Genomic DNA, 20,630 nt, shown 5'->3' with positions numbered 1-20,630 from the left:
TTAGTGGGAGAGGTGGAAAGGCGTATGCAAATCTGCCTGACCAGTTCATCCATATCGCATTGCCCTTGGACAATGGGTGTGGGTATCTGGCGGCGAAGCTTGGGCATTTTTTGTTTTCGTGGGTGGCGAAGAGGTCTATTTGAGGATGCCCCCACTGTCGGAAGAATGGGTGAAGAACTTGTGGATGCAGTTCCCATTCGTGTAGTTGTTGAGTCTGTCTGCTGAGCAGATCTGCTATGGTGTTTTGTACGCCTGGAACATGTTGTGCCAGGAGAAAAATGTTTTGGGGAATTGCCCATCTCCATATGCTCTGGGCTAAGCGGGAGAGCTGGGGAGAGTGTGTCCCCCCCTGTTTCTGTATATAATACATCGCAGTCATGTTGTCTGTGCGAATGAGGACTGCTTTGCCTGAAATCTGCTTTTGGAAAGATTTTAGGGCTAGAAAGATCGCCAAAAGCTCCAGATGGTTGATGTGGAGCGTTTTTTGCTGTGGCGTCCATAGACCTTGCATTGTGAGGTGTAAGAGGTGCGCTCCCCAGCCGGAGAGCGATGCGTCCGCTGTTAGAGTCACTTGGGGAACCGGGTCCAGGAACGGCCGTCCCTTGGAAAGGTTTGTGGTGTTCCACCACTGCAGAGAGTGATGTGTGCGGCCGTCCACCAACACCAGATCCGTCAGCTGACCCTGGGCCTGGTTCCACTGTTGTGCTAGGCACTCCTGAAGTGGACGCATGTGGAGTCTTGCATGGGGCACTATGAAGATGCAAGACGCCATCATCCCTATGAGCTTCATAAACACTCTTGCTGGTAGAGAGTGTTGAGGAAGGAATATTTTGCGTAAGGCTAGAATGCTTGTGATTCTGGCTGAGTTTGGATAGGCAATACCTTTTGAGGTGTCTATGGTGGCCCCGAGATATTGCTTTGTGTGAGATGGTATGAGGTGGGACTTTTGGTAGTTCACCGTGAAGCCTAGCTGATGAAGCAGTTGGATGGTGCTGTTTGTATGTTGCACGCATTGGTGGTAGGACGCGGCTTTTATGAGCCAGTCGTCTAAGTAAGGGAAGACGTGAACATGTTGACGTCTGAGGTGTGCTGCTACTACTGCTAGGCATTTGGTAAACACCCGTGGTGCAGTGGTGACCCCGAAGGGGAGAACCTTGAATTGGTAATGTTGCCCGTCCACCACGAACCTGAGGTATTTTCTGTGAGAGGGGTGTATTGGAATGTGAAAGTACGCGTCTTTCAGATCCAGTGTTGTGAGAAAGTCTCCCTGGCAGAGGAGTGGGAGGACTTGTTGTAAGGTGACCATGTGAAAGTGGTCTGAATGTATGTAGGCATTTAGAGGCCGGAGATCCAGAATGGGTCTGAGGGTCTCGTCTTTCTTTGGGATTAAGAAATATAGGGAGTAGACCCCTAGATTTCGTTGATTGCCGGGTACCTGCTCTATGGCGTGTTTCTGGAGGAGCGAGAGTACCTCTTGTTTGAGCAGTGTGGAATGCTCTTGGGACATTGGACGGTGCCTTGGTGGGATATTGGGTGGGGTAGATGTTAGCTCGAGGCAGTACCCTGACCGAATGATTTGGGTCACCCATTTGTCCGATGTTATGGACTCCCATACGTGGATAAAATCTTGTAGTCTGCCCCCGACCGGAGTGGAATGGTCTGGGGGGAGCGAAGGGGAGTCATTGTGCGGGTGGGGTGGCAGAACGGGTATTGTTGGTTTTGCCCCTGCCCTTATTGTTGTTGCCTCTGTAACCACCTCTTTGGTTGCCCTTTGAAAAGGTATTTTGAGGAGGGGATTTGTAGGAGGTAGAGGCATTATCGGTGGAGGAGCCTCTACCTGTGCCACGAAAGGACGAGCGTCGAAAGGAACGCTTAGAGGCTTGGGTCTGGAGCGCTCCCATAGACTTCGCTGTGTCTGTATCTTTCTTCATTTTTTCGAGCGCTTCGTCTACCTTTGGGCCAAAGAGTGTTTGCTGGTCAAAGGTGTGATTAAGTATTGATGTCTGGACCTCAGGCTTGAACCCTGATATCCTGAGCCAGGCATGGCGGCGAAGCAGGACACTGGTGTTTATGGCTCTAGAAGCAGTGTCTGCTGCATCGAGGGCACACTTAATGGAGGTGTTTGTGATTAGTTTGCCCTCCTGTATCAGGTCATGAGCTTGGCGTTTGTATTTCTCTGGAAGGTGCTGCATAAGAGCCTCTAATTCATCATAGTGTGCTCTATCATATCGCGCAAGCAGTGCTTGTGTATTTGCAATGCGCCACATGTTTGCAGCCTGGTAGGCGGTGCGTTTACCAGACGCGTCCAGAAGTTTAGATTCCTTGTCTGGTGGTGGGGCATCTCCTGAGGATTGGGAGTTAGCCCACTTTCTAGCTGTGGAGACAACTAGGGAATCTAGAGGAGCAGGGCCCTTGATGTATGCAGGGTCTGTGGGTGCCGCCTTGTACTTCTTCTCTATTCTAGGGTTTAGTACTCTGGCTCTGACAGGGTCTTTGAATACCTCTGTAGCGTGCTTGGTGACACCCTTAAGCATGGGTAAAATAGCAGTGGAACGATCTTGTAAATCAAATGTATCCAGTAGGAAGTCTTCTTCCACTGGTTCCGTGTGCATGTCCACCCCATGGTAGTGTGCTGCTCTCTGCACTAAATGGTGAAACCCTAAAGAGTCCTCTGGAGGAGACGGCCTTGATGGGTATAGGTCGTCTTGAGGTACATTGGGTACATCAGGGTTATTATAATCCTCCCATGGATCTGGGGTCCCTGGTGGAGTGGGATCCATTGGGGCGTCCCCTGGGTCATTGTCCGGGTCCCCGTCATCCGGGTCTGGGGATGGGGCCGGATCGTAGTGAGGTAAAGGTGGAGGGGGTGGTGGTGGGAGGGGGGGTGGCAGTGGGGAGGGTACTCTAAGGGGAGAAGTAGCTGAGTCCCTCTTTTTGGGTGGAGGAGGAGGAGCCGGAGCCTCAAGGCGACGCTTCTTAGTAATCACAGTCAAAAGGCCAGTCTTTGGATCTCTGGACAAAGTCTTTTGTAAAGGGTCTGGTGTAAACAGAGCCAATGGCGCCGAGTCGTCTGACGGCACCGGCGATTTCGGAACCGGAGGTTTCGATGTTCTGTGTACGCCCTGCTTTTTGGAGGTCGCCGTGTGTTTCGGCGTCGAATGCTGTTTCGGCGCCGGAGCGTCGGTGCCGACCGATTTCTGTTTGTGTTTGGTCGGCGCCGAGTGTCCAGGCTTCGGCACCGGTGGTTTCGGAGTCGAGCTGGATTTTGCAGGCTTCGGTGCCGAGTGGTGTTTATCGGCACCGGGCGTCGGCTGGCTCGATCCCGAGCTGCCGTGAGACTTTGAGTGCTTCGACACCGGGCCCGAAGGTGGGGTGATCGAGGCTTTGGTTTTGGTTTTGCCCAGGCCGGCAGGCGAGGGAGTAACCGGAGTCTCTTTGGTTTTCGGTGCGGGGCTGGGAGGGGGCATTGTACTCACGGCCCGCTGTCCTGGAGTTACGTCCTCCAGGTCGGAGTCGTCGGCCTCGGAAGCGCTGACGATGTCTTCTCCCAGTTCGGTGTGTGTCTGCCCCGAAGCTTCGGCGTCGTCTCCGAAGATGTCCGGTGGAGCTGTCGAGGATGAGTGCGCCATGGTGCGTCGAGCCCTTCGATCTCGGATCGTTTTCTTCGATCGAAAAGACTTGCAGGCGGGGCAGTCTCGAGCCTCGTGTTCCGGAGAGAGGCAAAGGTTACACACCTGATGGAGGTCGGTGTGGGGAAATTTAGACCCACATTTTGGGCACTTTTTAAACGGAGTCCTTTCCATCGGCCGGGACCGGAGTCGCGGAGGGCCCGAAGGCCGGTGTCGATGTACGGGATGGAAAAAGTGCCGCTTCGAGAGATGAAGATGATGAAGGAACTCGAAGAATCGAGGATTTTCCGTCGAGGCTGGAACCGTAGAAGTTCGAAGCCGGAGTACGAAGTATCACATCCGAGCCCGATGGCGGAAAAAAACAATCTGAGGATGGAGCCGAAGCCCATGCGCAGTACGGACCGAAGGAGGAGTCACCAAACTCGTGACTTCCAAAGACGGTCCAAGAAGAAAAACAAACTGCAAACATCCGGGCCCAACACCAGATGGCGACCTATGCTAAGTGTACAATCTGCAGCTCATATGCCTCGAACATGGAGTTCCACAACAATTGATGAGGAATACCCGCATGCCCCTACCCAATCCATTGTAACATCAGAGCACAAGATGGGGTTCCCGGGTATTGTGGGGGAGACTACGCCACTGGGGGAAACTTGCTTGAGCACAGATGGGTCAGCCAGTGGAAAAAGGACTTAGGTTACTATAGTGGAACGATTAATGGCCTTGGGGACAAATTTAAGAGAGTGATCATACTTCAATTTATAAAACGGCATTTCCCTGATGTGGTGTTATTACAGGAAACCCATTTAATTAGCAACGCATGTAAGGCACTGACCAGGTGGGGATACAAACTAGTTGTGCACTTCGGATTTACCACCGGATCTAGAGGGGTTGGGATCCTGATGAGAAAAAATGTCCCCATGTCAATTGATTGCACCTGGACTGACAAACAGGGTAGATATGCAGCAACATCGGGGAGTAGGGAGGGCCGTCCACTCATAATAGTGTCCATTTATGTCCCCACAGGCCTGCACACACTAGCATTTAAGAATGTGTGGATTACGAATTCTCCTGGGAGGGGCAACTCCTCATAGGAGGAGATTTTAATGCTGTATTGTCGGGACGGCTTGACCGCCATCCCCCTCGGGACACACAATCTACACAGCCACATTTCCCCGACTTCCTGGGGGCAGTGGGATTGGTAGACACATTGCGAGTCGATCACCCCAAGGACACACAATTCACATTCCCTTCAGGAGCTCACAACAGGCTCTCCAGGATCGACTATTTGCTTACCCCAGCTGATCAGGTTGGGCAGATTAGGGAAGTGAGGCATTTGGCAAGGGGCATTTCTGACCACTCCCCAATATGGGCCTGTGTGGGGATGGGTGAGCAAAAGGTGGGGAGAACCACGTCAATAGACCCATGGCACCTTAAAAAGCCTGAAGTCAGGAAAGAAGTCTTGTGTGAAATGGAACTTTATTTCTGTGAAAATGAAGGCTCGGTGGAGTCAGCCCAGACGCATTGGGAAGCTATCAATACAGTAGTGAGGGGCCATGCTATCAAATAAATAGCAGGGACCCGAAAAGAGAAATACGCTGAACTAATTAGGCTAGAGGGAGATATGCTGCAGCTGGAGTGGAGGCTGAGAGGTGACAACTCGGGTGAAATTAAATACAAGTTAAGTATGAAAAAGAGAGAATATCACGCCCTGGCCACAGACTAATCTAAAGCACGCCAAGGAGCCACTCTCAGTAGAATATACGAGGTCGGGGATAAGGCAGGGAAATTACTGGCATGGCTCGACAGGCGAAACCAAGCAAACAGACTAATCACTGAACTCATTGCAGAAACGGGGGACACACTAAATGACCCACAGCTCGCCAAGTACTTCACGCAAATATACAAATCTACCAACACCGTCCCAAAATGGGAAACTCAGGCCTTATTAAACAGACATGCCTCTTCCAGCCCTCACAAACGATGACTCAAAACTGCTAGACAGCGATCTCACAAACGAATAAGTGGCCTAGGCCATCAGGGGCCTGCCATCCGGGAAAGCGATGGGGCCCATTGCCTTCCAATAGAGCTTTAAAATTAGCGCCCAACAAGATTGCACCCTACCTCAGAGCTATGTATGTAGAATGTTGCGAATTGGACAGTCTCTAAATGGACCCAGAGGTTAGCGACCATAGTTGTCAGCCATAAAGTAGACAACCCTAAAAACAAATGTTCTTTATACTGTCCCATTTTATTGCTCAATGCTGAGGTCACGATCCTAGCAAAGTTACTGGACATGTGCTTGATATAGGCAATAGCAAAATTAGTACACCCTGATCAATAAGGCTTTATGCCGGAATGAAACACGTAATTTAATCTCCGAGCTCTACACAGAGTATTGGGGAGAGTAGACGTTATGGGAAGACGCCTAGGTGATGTACCTAGATGCCACCATGGCTTTCGACACAATTGAATGGCCCCATTTGTTTGCTGCTCTGAGTAAGATGGGATTTGGACCCAACGTTATGGGCTGGATCAAACTCCTATACACCAACCCCTTAGCACAAGTAGTAGTAAATAATAAATTATCCCCAGTTTATGCTCTCTGAAGAGGGACGAGGCTGGGCTGCCCCCAGTCACCGTTGCTCTTCACGTTGATGTTAGAGCACTAGAGTTGTGGATATGTGGTGACCCATTGATAAGGGGATTGAGATAGTCAGAAGGTTGGGAGGAACGCATCTCCCTCTATGCAGACAACATACTGTTGAATCTGTCATCTCCCAGATCATCAATACACAGGGTACTTAATATATCCGTGAACTTTAGAAAATACTCGGGCTATACAATCGACTGGACAAAATCAGTAATCTTTGTCCTGAGGGAAGAGTTTCTGCCTCTACCCAGGGGGTATGAGATAGTGAGGGCATCGGTCCCAGGATGCTTGCTTCTGGTTCAGGGAAAACTTGGTTTGGCAGTTCGGGCTGGACTGTTCCCATGAGGCACAGGGTCAAGACTGATTTGCATATAGCTGGGTATGAACTGAGGTGACGAAGTGAGCTAAAGAATGTTGATGGATTCAACCCAGATCTGTGACTGGGGGTGAATGTCTGCAAAGTTACAGTGCTCTGTCCATCATCTCTGTGTTTGATACAGTCAATAAGAGCCTGGGTTGGGCAGAGAAGATCACGCAAGCCACCCCCTATGGGATTCTGAACAATTGGAAACCCTGAGGAAGATTCAAATGATGGGACATGATTGGAATCGCTCGGTGGGAGATCTGTGGGGACAAAGGAGAGTAACTTCCTTCGCACAACTGCAAAAAGCAGACCCAGAAAGGTTTCAACATCTACAGATACATCTCGCCCTGCAGGCAGTCATCCCCAGGGGGGAGGTTGCCCTGGAATCCTCTCCACTCGAGGATAGAATTGTAGATGGTTTTATGTCCAATAAAGCCATTTCCTTCAACTATCAAAAACTAGATAATATGCCTGACACCCTCTTGCAACACTGTATGAATTGAGAGAACGATATTGCGGATTTAGAGGAGGGATACCGGCAGGTAGCAATCTATTCAAGGCTAAGGCTCATACAACTTAAAATACTACAAAGAACATATCTCTCAGGCCCTGCTCTGGACAAAATGGGATACAGGGAAGATTCGCATGTAGGAGACCGTGTAATCCACATACGCTGGGATTGTATATACGTTAAAAGATACTGGGCAGGGGTGCTCCGCTGCATGGAAGTACATGGAACAAAATTTGTATGAGAGATCAAAAGGTTCCTCCTAAACATCTGAGAGCCTACAGACCTAAGTAGTGAAGATAAAATCTGGGTGACGCTTGAAATGGTAGTCGCCAAGCGAAAAATAGCAAAAGCATGGGGAGCAAAAGAGGCACCAACAGTAAATGCCTGGAAGACGGATATGGACTGGTGCATGATAACAGAAAAGACAGCGTACGTATCTCGGGCTGCCCCAAGAAATGGGCACAAGTATGGAACATGTGGAACTTATACAGAGGGAACATTTGTACACCCCCCTCGCTCCAGGGCCTCCTCCCCCTTGGGTAGCGAGTAGCAGGAGAGGTAGGTGACACGAAATAAGTGAAGCTAGACACTATGTGATTAAGTAATGTTCATTAAATATGTGTCAACCACGGTATGCATCTAAATGAATAACGACTACTACAATGCACTTTGTCACCAATAAAAAGAATTATAAAAAAAATAAAACTCTGAAAGACCACTACAGTGATCTTGATCAAGCTGTGGAATTATCTATATTTAAGTGCAAGTCTACATGAGGGCTGTTTATTAATTTATTTTTAAGTCTTCATAAAAACATCCGTCTTCAGTCATCTGATCTACTTCCTGCAAGTATTTGTGCTCGGAGTTAGATGTCACAAGGTCTACCACATCAGCACATGAAAAGTGCACAGAACTAGCAAGGAAGCGAAGTATGATCACTGCAGCATCCTGATATTCCAAACAGCCTTTTATCATAACTGGCCTTTATAAACCTGAATTCACAATACCCGCTATGTTACTAGTGAACGGACTTTACGTTTTCATGGCGAACATGTGCTGGTATGATTAGATTGGTGCCAGGATGCATATATATATCTTAAACACAAAACAGGTCTTTGTTATACGCTATGAACATTTTCAACAGTCCATTTATCGAATGGTCATTTAGTGTTGATTTATTATGTAAAATAAAAGCTTTTTTGGAGACCGCATTACACAACCACCCTCCAAGGACTGTAGCAACGGCAAGCACTAACCCTTTATCACATAAAGGCACGTTGGCATTCAGTCTGTTCTCATTGCTGTCTCTGGAGTGGTTTACTCGATTCGACATGGAAAGGGTTGCTCTGCTCGGCGACTGGTCGTACACAAAGTTTCGACAGGATGCAAGCTTGGACTCCAGTGCCTAAAAAGCAATAGTTTCATTGAATAAAGCAAGACTTGGTTGTCATGTTTTCAGATATGCAAGTATTCAGAACATCCTGGATGCCTAATCTATATGATCTATTTCAAACAGACACTGCAGGGATACACGTAGGCAGAGAACTGTTAGCAAACAGGAAAGTAGGACAAACCTTTCACTAGCTTGCTCTATGGTAGGGCTGTCTAATTACAATAGTAAGGAGTAAAAGGAACGCTAGAAAATGTGGCATGGATCAAGGCGATGCACCAACACTGGTGATCCTGCAAGAAACAAAGTTGAGACTAACTCAGAAGGCTAAGATTGAACAGGTGTTTACTTGTAGCCCTTGTTTTGGGAAAGTGCCGGTCTGAGAAATAAATCAGCAGGTAAAGGGTGTGGGAGAGAGGGAGCATCATATATGACAGTGTTAAGGCCTACAAGGAGCTCGAGTGAGGGTGCTAGACTAAAAGCTAGAGTGAGATACAGAAAGCAAGAGGCAGAGAAAGTGTATATTTCATGTGTCCCTCAGAACTTCCTTCAGATGGCCTTTGTCACCTGTGACAGGTCCGTAGTTTCTATCCACAAGTTTTCTTTCTGACCCGGCACTTACTTGGATGCAATCTAAATTCTGTAGTTCTAGTGCTAGCTTACCTGTACTACTTTGCATTTGGCTCAATATAGAAGTGTCTTTCTTCTTGTGTCCAGTGCTTCCCAATTGGTTTGTGCTCACCACTAACAGTGTTAGGTGGGGCTTGTGAGAAAGTGCCATCTTTCTTGCATGGTATGCCCCCACTTTCTGCTGAATGTACTTTGACTGAGGTTGCCCTGGACTCCTGCCAATCAGGTGCCCAGGGCCTATGTTCCTTCCCTAAAACACAAAACCGGCAAACTCTGGCCACATGTTAGCCCCTGGTAAATGGTACCCTAGATACCCAGGGCCTTGTGACCAGGGAAGGCCTCTAAGGGCTGCAGCACTCATTGTGCCACCCTTAGAGGCCCTGTACCCACACACACACACACACACACACACTTCCCTTGTAGGCTGAGTGTCTGGGTACAAGACAAAACAAAGTCGACATGGCACACATCCCTGTGTGCAATGCCCACCACCTACACTGCCATGGCATACATCAGCCACCCCTCTAGCTGGGTGCCTTATGCCAATGGTGTGGGCACAGGAGCAGGAGCCCTGTGCCCCTACAGTACCCAGGTCCATTCCTGGGTACTGCAAGTGCAGTGCTGCCATTTAAGAGTATAGGGTGCTGGAAGCTCATCAAACACGAACTCCACAGCACCATAATGGCAACACTGAAGACTGAGAAGTTTGGTATCAAACTTCTCAGCACATTAAACCCGCACTGATGCCAGTGTGGGATTTAATGTACCAAGCACCCCAGAGGGCATCTTAGAGATGCCCCCTGAAACCTAACCTATAATCCACGTCTGTTCTGAGGCTGCTTAGGCTGCCACACAGCAGACATGTTGCTGGACCCCTGGGTAGGAGAGCCCCTGGGTAGGAGAGCCCCTGCTCTCCTGGGTCTCCAACAATACACATCCTGGGCGAGGTGCTAAATATCCTCCCCCAGGATGGGCAGGGGGAAGCTTCAAAGGCATGCCGCCTCTGTGAGCTTCCCCAGGCCACTGCAACCCCCCACTCTGGCGGGAAGCTTGGACGGAAACCCCAAATAAGGACAGGGGATGTGCCAGCCTGCCAACCCCACCCCTTAGGTGGGGGAGGCGAGGTGAAGCACATCTCCGGGCTCTAGCCATCTTGAAGATGGGAAGCCCTGCCCAATCAGGACTAGGCTACTGCCCCCTCCCACAGGAGAGAGGCAGGATAGGGGGTGTACCCCAGGACAGAGACCCATTGATCCCTGCCCTTCACCTACCTGTAATGCCCCTATATCTAGTATTTAGGGGCCTCCTGAACCTTCCTTCTCCAGATTCCAAAATCCGAAGAAGAGCTAGAAGAAAAAAGACCTGCCCTGCAGCTGCTAAGAAGAGGAAGACACCAACTGCTTTGGCCCCAGACCTACCGGCTTGTCGACCCAAGAACCTGCTCCTGCTCCAACCCGGCATCTCTTGTGGCCAGCAACCTCACAAACCCCGGAGGACCTGTCTACCTTTTGGCTCTAAGCCCCTGGGACTCCCATGAGTAGAGGCTCTACTCAAAAACGACTTCTAATCCCTGGCAGCAGCCCGGAACCGCGAACCCAGCACACTCTGCACATGCCAAGCCTGGCCTGTGCCGGAGTGAACAAAGACCACGAGGACGACCCCACGCCAACTGTGACCCCGAGTCCGGCACCCAAGGACCTCCCTCGACGCTCCTGAAGAAGCCTGCAGCCTCAGAACCGGGTGCCCCCCCAACCGCGATCAACCGAGGGTAAGATTTCCCGACGCCAAAAGGCACCCCTGCACCCGGCGCCCCGCGGCCCCCTGTGCCCAATCTCGGGGTACCTACCTATCCTCCAACTACCCAACTTACCTCTCGAAATGGTGGTGGCACCTGAAGAATCTTCGTCCCCGAGCTTGCAGTCTTTTTCTAAACCGGAGATTTCCCATTGAAATCAATTGAGCGCCCGAAGGCTCAAAAGCACCCTGCACCCAGCCGCCCGAGTGGCCCTGGCAGTGCAACCTCTACACCTATCTACTTCCCCACTTGCCCTGAGTAAGTGACCAGGAGCCCAGCTCCCACAGCCACGTGGCCTGCTAGTCAGCAGCCACCAACCAAGGGCCCCCTACATCTCATAGGATAACATTGGACCTAACTCTCTCTGCACCCGGCAGCCCTTGTGCCGCTGAGGGTGAACCAACTGTACCTACCTGACCCTGGGAGACCCCTGAGTCTATGCCCAGAACCTTAACTCTGCCAGTCGAGTACTTACCTTTAAACCAATAACTAAATTTTCTCCATAGGGTAACATTGACTGGCTTTTCCTGAAATTTCTTTCAAGTGTGGACTTTTCAAAACTTAAAATATTCACCAAGAGTCAGCCAAGTAACGAAAACGAAAATACTCACCTGCTCTTAGGTGAGCTCCCAGTGCTGGATCTTGGTGCCTAGCACTGACTCTGAAAAAAATACTTACAACTGTACTTACCAGTAACCCAATTTTCTTCTATAGGAAACCATTGACTGTTTTTCTGTGAAATTTCTTCTAAGTGTCAATTTCTGCAAATATTAAATATTCTTTATAAATTGCATAATATCTGAAAACGTAATTACTTACCTGTTTTGGATAAAGGTCCCAGGACTGAGTCTAGGCACCCAGTACTGGATTACAAAAGTAAGGAGAACATACTATACCTGCAACTTGCATTTTCTTCCATAGGGAATCATTGACTGTTTTCTATGAAATATTTTCTAAGTGTCAACTTTTAAAATAGCAAAATATTGTCTAAAAATCATCACGTCATTAAGTCGACTTTTATCACTTGATTCCAAGTACTGACCCAGGACTGAATCTAGGATCCAGTCCTAGAATTCCAAAAGTAATCCTAAAAGTAATCTGTGGCAAATAACTTGAAACTTCCATTGAACTCAATGCATTATTGTGTTTAGAATTGCGTTGCCTATTGCAACCACTTGTAACTTTCTACAAAACTCAATTGCATATTGCAAAAGTATTTATATAAAGCATCTCATTGTGAGAAAGTATATTTTAATACCTATTGTTGGTTCTAAAATAAAACAAGCATATTTTTTATATATAAACCATTGGCCTAGAGTTCAGTTATTGAGTGTGTGAGACCATTTGCTGACTGAGTGTGTACAACAAATGCTTTACACTGTCCTCTGATACTGCCTTACTGATCGACCAAGCTACCACTTGAGAGTAAGGTTATATCTAACTTTAGACTCTGCCAAACCTCTGGGGGCTGTGGACTCCGTACACCCTATACCTATTTGGGAACAGTATATACAGAGCCACTTTCCCACAGGGCTCACAGTCAATCCTGCGGACCGGTTGAGCAATTTGAAACATCTGTCCAAAAGTGAGACTACTTTCTGCAATACAAATTCTATTCACTTCAGGTCCAGGAGATTTTCTCCTACTGTTAAAATTAAGTGTTGCTAAAACTTCCAGATGGCTGCATCGGATACTAGAAAGTCTATACTTCTCGCCAGAAACGTTTTACTGTTTGCAATGGCAATCCCGGATATATATTTTTTTTTTTAGAGGGGGGGCGGGGCTCAGTTGGGGAGTGTGTTTGGGGGAGACCTTTCTTTTACTAGGAGGTCATCAATCTGTTTGAGCAGTTGCCAAGGCAGCCAGTATAGCCATTTATTCTTTAACAGGTACACTTCTGCCAGAGTCAAGAACTAGAGGATAGCTCTTGTGTCAGAAAGAGGGCTGAAGAGTAAACTATGAAAGTGATGGGATTTGACCCCTAGAAGAATCGTATGGTACTTGTACTTTTTGAGAAAGGCTATGGGAGTGAGAAAAGAACAGCTTTAGTGCACAAGAGAATCTCTTTCCAGCAAGAACACATCATTTGCACAGAGAAGATCTTAACATTTTCAAGTGATCTAAGACCATACCAAACACAAGGAGATGATGGACGGAGTGCTGAAACTTTTCAGACACTCACCGCCTGTCACAGATCTGGGTTGAATCCATCATCATTCTTTAGCTCACTTTGCCACCCCAGTTCAGACCCAGCCATATGGAAATCAGACTTGAGCCTGTGCCTCATGGGAACAGTTCAGACAGAACTCCCAAGCCAGGTCTTCAATGGACCGGAAATAAGCATCCTGAGACCGGTTTCTGGATAACACCCTTCAACAGCCAGGCTAGCTTGAATCCAGTGGCAAAGTGAGCAAGGGACCCACGTCTGGACATACCCTGCCAACTTAGTGTGAACAAAGCTAACACAAGACCTGGCTTGGCAGTTCAGGCTGGAACATATCCAAAAGTTTGCACACAGTTCCTATATTGCCATTGAATAAAAATGGTTGACTTGTACATGCTCATCAATTTGGTAAATACATATTTGAACTGCTCATTTAGGAACATGCTCCATCTCCCAATCACAATTTGTAGTGTGTAGATTTAGATTCCGTATATAGGTTTTCCGATTTATGCCCTTATATAGCTACAATTCATTTTGCCCTTATTTAAGCATAGAAAATCCAGACCTTATTTAGGCATTGTCCATGCTAACCAAATTCGGGCATGATCTCCTTCATCCGACAATCCACGTCACAACAAGTTCTTGGAAAACCAGACTCTTAAGCCTTAAGGTATTTCCCTTGCTTGGATATTGATTTCTCAAAGAACTCATTTATTATGCATGAACATCTATTCCTTAGGGTTCTTTCATGACGTTCCGATGCCCGACTTACGTCAATACAGTCATTCCTAAACACCTTCAAGGTATAAATATATCTGCACTTGCCCTGGCAAACCACGGTTCCGACACGATCCAGCTCAACTGCCTACTTGCGGTTTGCCACGGCAAGTTCGGAAGGAATTCGAGTTCCAGCCTGACGCACTGACCAGACACTGTTATTCCTCTTCGCAGAGAATCCAGCTCCAGTGTGTCTGACTCCCCTTGCGGGGTGTTAGATATCGAGTCCCAGAAAAGAGATTCCAACCTCGCACAATCTAAGGTATGGAGCAGACTAGAACTTAGAGAAACTTTTGGCAACTCTTGGCAAAACAAACTATGGCTATAGCTAGCTATAGTTTAGAAAACAGCACCTACTTCTTACCTCGTACTACCACTTAGGTTAGGTACACTGGGGTAAAACTATTTAGAAGCATCAGATGAGTATTCACCTGTTAGCCTGGGTTATTTATGTATGTATTTTAATTAATATATGTTATAACTACAAACCATGCTATTGCAGTATTTTATCTTACTGCTAACTCTGTACATATTGTACTTCACAGCCTGTCTTACGATTGTAGCAGTTCATATCTCTTGCATGAGAAAGAAGTCTATTCAATAAACCCTTTCTATTGAAACGCCCGTGTGAGGCTGGGTGTGCAGCGGGCCGGAAAAGCAAGCGAGGAGGCCGTATGTAGTGTGCTATAGTAGGGATTTATTGAAGAGTCACAAAGGTAGAACACAAGGTAAACAAGGAGGACGTCCGGGTGCTGGATCCACTCTAGGCCGGCGATGCTGGTTGCGGTCTTCGGCGGCTCCAATGGAGGTTTCGGCGACGTGGAGAATCCACGGAGGGCAGGGAGCAAGAAGAGAAACAAAAGGGACCGTTAGTCCTATCCTTTTCGGAGGATCATTGCTCCCGTCACCGTCACCCGGGTGTGTGGGGAAGGGGCGGAAAAACGAGACAGTGAGGAAAGGAAGGGACCGGGGGAAAGGAATACGGGGCGGAAAAAAGAAAGGGTGTTCGGTCGGGACGTGAAGGACGAGGCAGGGCACACAGTGCAGTGCTATACAGTTATAATACAGTGCAGGGAACGTAATGCTAAAGAGAAGGGGAATGTATACAAGGACTATACAGGGGACTCCTAGTGAGTAAACTAGTGAGGTTAAAGGCACTCACGCGGTCCGCCGTAACTCTCCCGTTGAGTTACGGCCGCTCTACAGCCACCTCCTGTGGACTCCACCACTCTTCGGTCCACACGTCTGCTTCAGTCGTCTGCTCTCCGTCTCTTGCCTCTTCTCCTTCGCGTCCTCCAGTCCGAGGTTCCTGCCACAAATCTCCGACCCTTCGCACTTCCGGGTTCTCCTTTTTATCCGGTGCTGTCGCTGCCATAGGGGCGGAGCTTCCGGAGTCCGCGATATTTGAGGCTGTCTGACCCGATGTTCTGGTTGGTCTCTGTGGGGAAAGGAAGGGTGTGATTTTCCGGTGTTTTGCTGGCGTCTCAGGTCGAGTCCTTATGGGGGCATTATGAAGCCGGGGATACAGTCCCGGGGCTGGCGAAGGAGGTAAATTCGGGGAAAGACGGTGTTCCGGTTGGGGTTGTCGGGACGCCGTTTCACATCCCCTTCCCCTAGCTGTCCTTCCTGTAGGGGCGGGAGACGTAGGGTATCTCGAAAGGAAATCTGCGTTGCCCTGTTCGGACCCCTTCCTATGTTTGGTGGTGAAGCGGAAGGGCTGTAGGGAGAGAAACCATCGGAGGACTCTGTCGTTCTGGCCTTTGTTCCGGGCCATCCACTCCAGAGGGGCGTGATCCGTGTAGAGGACAAAATCTCTGCCCTCCAGATAATAGCGGAGATGGTCCACTGCCCACTTGATGGCCAGGGCTTCCTTCTCCACCACGGCGTAGTGTTTTTCACGGGGGAACAATTTGCGGCTGACAAACAAAATAGGCCTTTCATTATCTAGGGAATCCTTCTGGGATAGCACCGCCCCTAACCCATGATCAGAGGCGTCTGTTTGTAGGATAAAAGGCCGGCAGAAGTCGGGGGGTACCAAGACAGGACTGGAGGTCAAGGCTTCCTTCAAGTCCGTAAAGGCTTGCCAGGCTTCAGGAGAGGGGTTCCGTAGCTTCTCCTCGGATCGGTTTGATTTTGTTAGCAGGTCCGTCAGGGCTGCTGCTCTTTGGGAAAAGTTTGGTACAAAGCGTCGATAATATCCGAGAAGTCCTAGGAAGGCTCGGAGGTCTTTTTTTGTGTGGGGGAAGGGAAGGGATCGAATAGCGGCTGTTTTGTTTTCTTGGGGTCTTATTAAGCCATCCCCCAGAAGGTACCCCAGGTATTTAACGGTTCTCGCCGCCAGGGTTGTTTTGGCGGGGTTGATGGCGAACCCAAAAGACCCTAGAGAGGAGACGACGTCAAAAAGATGTTTCAAATGTTGGGGCCAGCTGTCACTGAAGATGATGATGTCATCCAAATAGGCCCCAGCATACTGTGCGTGGGGTCGTAAAACCTGATTCATAGCGCGCTGAAAGGTGGCGGGGGCGCCATGTAGACCAAAGGGCATAACCAAAAACTGGTACAACCCCTCAGGGGTGGAAAAGGCGGTCTTCTTTTTATCCTGTTCCCTGAGGGGGATTTGCCAATACCCTTTGCATAGGTCCAAGGTCGATATGTACTTTGCTTTGCCTATCCTTTCAATCATTTCATCCACCCGGGGTAAGGGGTAGCTGTCGAAGGTAGAGACCTTGTTGACCTCTCTAAAGTCAATACAAAAACGGACCGATCCATCTGGTTTTGGCACAAGGACGATTGGAGAATTCCAGTCACTCACTGAGGGTTCTATGATTCCCATTTTCTGCATGTCTGCTATCTCTTGTCGTATGACCTCTCGGCGTGCTTCGGGAAGTCTATAGGGCCTTAAGCGGACTATTTTTCCTGGCATGGTCTCTATCGCATGTTCGGTGATGTTGGTTCGGCCAGGAGAGGAGGAGAAGACCGCTTTCAGGGGTGTCAGACAATCCCGTAATTCCTGGGTCTGTACCGGAGCCAGTTCCGGATCTACACAGGAGTCAAAAGAGAGAAGTCGGGGATCGGGGTTTCCGTATAGAACGGGACGGGGTCCTTCCCATTTTTTTAGCAGGTTTACATGGTATATTTGGGAGGTACCACGGGTAGGGTCTATCTCTACCTCATAGGTAACCGGGGTCACCTGTCGGAGGATGGTGTACGGCCCTTGCCACTGTCCAAGAAGTTTTTGGTCTGATGAGGGCATCATGAGGAGTACCAAGTCGTTGACAGCGAAGACGCGGGACCTGGTACCCTTATCATACTGCTTCTTTTGGTTATCTTGAGCGTTCTCGAGGTTCTGTCTCACTATGTCCCGGACCATAGAGAGGTGGGTTTTCAGGTTCTCAAGGTATTCTGGAAGGGGACGGGTGCGATCCGGTTCAGCCTCCCAGGCCTCCTGTGCCATGTCTAGCAGGGTACGCGGGGGACGCCCGTACAGTAACTCATACGGTGAGTAACCGGTGCTGCTCTGGGGCTTGCAGCGGATGGCGAAGAGGGCCAAGGGCAGCATGTCCTCCCACCTTTTGGCTTCTAGGCCCAAGAGCTTCTTGAGGGTCTGTTTGAGGGTGGCGTTGTAACGCTCCACCAATCCGTCCGTCTGCGGATGATAAGCAGACGTACGGATCTGTTTAATTCCCAGTTCAGCGCACACTCGCTTCATCAAGGCAGAAACGAAAGGTGTGCCCTGATCGGTTAGGATTTCCCGGGGAAACCCTACCCGGGAAAACAGGGAGATCAGGGCTTTGGCTATCGTTTGGGTAGTGGGTTGTCTCAGGGGTATGGCTTCAGGAAAGCGGGTGGCGTAGTCCACTACGACCAGGGCATAGCGACACCCGCTACGGGAGGGCAAGAGTGGTCCTATAATGTCCATCCCTATTCGGCTAAAGGGGACGTCTATGAGAGGGAGGGGTTGCAGTGGCACCCTGGGAGGTCTATGTCGGCTGTTTTTCTGGCATATGATGCATTCCTGACAATAGTTTTTGGTCCTTTGGTACACCCCGGGCCAATAGAATTTCTCTAAAATGGTTTGACTGGTTTTGACGTCGCCAAAATGACCCCCCAGAAGGTGGCTGTGGGCAAGGAAAAGGACTTTGTCCTGGAAGGGACCCGGGACAAGCAACTGGGCGTTCTGTTGGGGCCCACCTTTTCTGTACAGCAGCCCGTTTTTTTTAAAGAAATAGGGACCTACTTGCAAGGGGTCTTCGTGGTCGAGGGCCCTTCCCCAGGCTTCCTGAAGAAGGGGATCCTCCTGTTGGGCTGCTCGGAATTCCCTGTCCGTCTGCCACGGGTGGTCATCAGTAAAGGCGGGATACGCGCTGACGTATTCTTTCCTCTCTTTTCTTTTCTGGCTTCTGGTTTTGTGGGTTTTTGGAACCGTTGCAGGGTAGGTCTGGCCTGGATAAGGAGCGTCCTTCCACCACTGAGACAGGGAGTCGGAGGTGTCCTGGAGAAGCGTAGGCAGTCCTGGATAGTCACTCCCCAGAATGGCTTGTTCGGGGAGAGCGGGGACCAGACCAATAGTGAGGGAGCTCCCGGGGTCGTACCGGTGCTGGATCCGCACCTGGGTAGTGGGGTACTGTTTAGTGTCCCCATGGACACACTGTATGGCAACCACCCCCGTAGGACGGACGGGATGTCCCAGATCTTGAGGTCTCAGGACGCTCTGACGGCAGCCGCTATCGGCAAGGGCCATGAGTTGTTGACCATCGATAGAGACCGGACAATGGAAGACTGGTGGTGTGGTGTCCGGAGGGGTGCAGAGATAGTTCCGGACAAGCCCGACCTCCATAGGTTCTTCCTTCTGCGGGCACATCCTGGCAATGTGACCGAAACCGCCACAGGCATAGCACTGAGGTCCTGGATTAGGGGGACGGACCACGACCGGGGAGGGATACAGGGGGGTTGGTTCTGGTCTTCGGAGGAGAAGGGGCCGGAGAGGCCGTGATGGTCCAGCGTTCGGGGTACGGTGCGGATGCTCCTCTTTGCCCCGCTGGAGTTCCTGTGCCCGGCTGAAGGCCGAGGCTATCTCAACGGCGGTTTCTAGGGTGAGTCTGGAATGTTGTCTCACCCACCGCTGGGTGGCAGGATATAAAGAGTTCAGGAACTGTTCCAAATAGATTTTCTCCAGTATCTCGTCTTTTGTAGAGTTTTCCGACCGGAGCCATCGGTTTGCAAGATCCCTAATTCGGAATGAGAGGGCCCTGGGATTCTCTTGTGGCCTCTCTTTCGCCTGGCGTAGCTTTACTCTATACGTGTCATCGTCGATCCCAAGTCGTTCCAACACACATCTTTTGATATCTGCATACGGGGTGGTGCCCTGTATGTTGGCCTGTTGGTATGCGGCTTGTAGATCGCCTGTGAGAAGGGGTCCCAGGTATTGCCCCCAACGGTCCGTTGGCCAGTTGGCTGCTTGGGCAAGACGTTCAAAGTTAGTAAAGAAGTAGTCCGGGTCTTCCCCCGGGACATACTTCTGCAGTACCACCGAAGGGAGGGAGGCTAGTGGTCTCTGCAGACCCAGGACCGTTGTTAGCTTCTCCAGGGTCTCTCCGTGGGTGGTCCCTTGACCCTTCAAGACATCGTGAAGTTGGCCCCTGTCGTCTTCAGCCGTTTTTAGGAACTGCTCCATCAGTTTGGCAAACTGTTCCTGAGACTCCGCCATCTTCTTGACAACGGCCTCCATGCTTCCGGCTGATCCCACTTCTGACACCAAATGTGAGGCTGGGTGTGCAGCGGGCCGGAAAAGCAAGCGAGGAGGCCGTATGTAGTGTGCTATAGTAGGGATTTATTGAAGAGTCACAAAGGTAGAACACAAGGTAAACAAGGAGGACGTCCGGGTGCTGGATCCACTCTAGGCCGGCGATGCTGGTTGCGGTCTTCGGCGGCTCCAATGGAGGTTTCGGCGACGTGGAGAATCCACGGAGGGCAGGGAGCAAGAAGAGAAACAAAAGGGACCGTTAGTCCTATCCTTTTCGGAGGATCATTGCTCCCGTCACCGTCACCCGGGTGTGTGGGGAAGGGGCGGAAAAACGAGACAGTGAGGAAAGGAAGGGACCGGGGGAAAGGAATACGGGGCGGAAAAAAGAAAGGGTGTTCGGTCGGGACGTGAAGGACGAGGCAGGGCACACAGTGCAGTGCTATACAGTTATAATACAGTGCAGGGAACGTAATGCTAAAGAGAAGGGGAATGTATACAAGGACTATACAGGGGACTCCTAGTGAGTAAACTAGTGAGGTTAAAGGCACTCACGCGGTCCGCCGTAACTCTCCCGTTGAGTTACGGCCGCTCTACAGCCACCTCCTGTGGACTCCACCACTCTTCGGTCCACACGTCTGCTTCAGTCGTCTGCTCTCCGTCTCTTGCCTCTTCTCCTTCGCGTCCTCCAGTCCGAGGTTCCTGCCACAAATCTCCGACCCTTCGCACTTCCGGGTTCTCCTTTTTATCCGGTGCTGTCGCTGCCATAGGGGCGGAGCTTCCGGAGTCCGCGATATTTGAGGCTGTCTGACCCGATGTTCTGGTTGGTCTCTGTGGGGAAAGGAAGGGTGTGATTTTCCGGTGTTTTGCTGGCGTCTCAGGTCGAGTCCTTATGGGGGCATTATGAAGCCGGGGATACAGTCCCGGGGCTGGCGAAGGAGGTAAATTCGGGGAAAGACGGTGTTCCGGTTGGGGTT

At 50.0% G+C, this 20,630-nt stretch overlaps 1 protein-coding gene across 2 annotated transcripts in view; it reads right to left on the bottom strand.

Annotated features, from left to right (window-relative positions):
* The window catches only part of LOC146789746 (nuclear distribution protein nudE homolog 1-like), a 302,682-nt gene that overhangs the window by 114,091 nt on the left and 167,961 nt on the right, over window positions 1-20,630 (bottom strand). For both annotated transcript variants that reach the window (XM_085632077.1, XM_085632076.1), the window contains exon 8: window positions 8,414-8,562. In XM_085632077.1, coding sequence (XP_085488203.1) covers window positions 8,414-8,562 — 149 coding nt within the window. The remainder of the gene's footprint in view (window positions 1-8,413; window positions 8,563-20,630) is intronic.

The sequence above is a fragment of the Triturus cristatus genome, chromosome 10, assembly GCF_964204655.1.
Source record: "Triturus cristatus chromosome 10, aTriCri1.1, whole genome shotgun sequence".
NCBI lineage: Eukaryota > Metazoa > Chordata > Amphibia > Caudata > Salamandridae > Triturus > Triturus cristatus.
The sequence above is the reverse complement of the archived record's forward strand: the minus strand, read 5'-3'. Positions and strand labels throughout refer to the sequence as shown.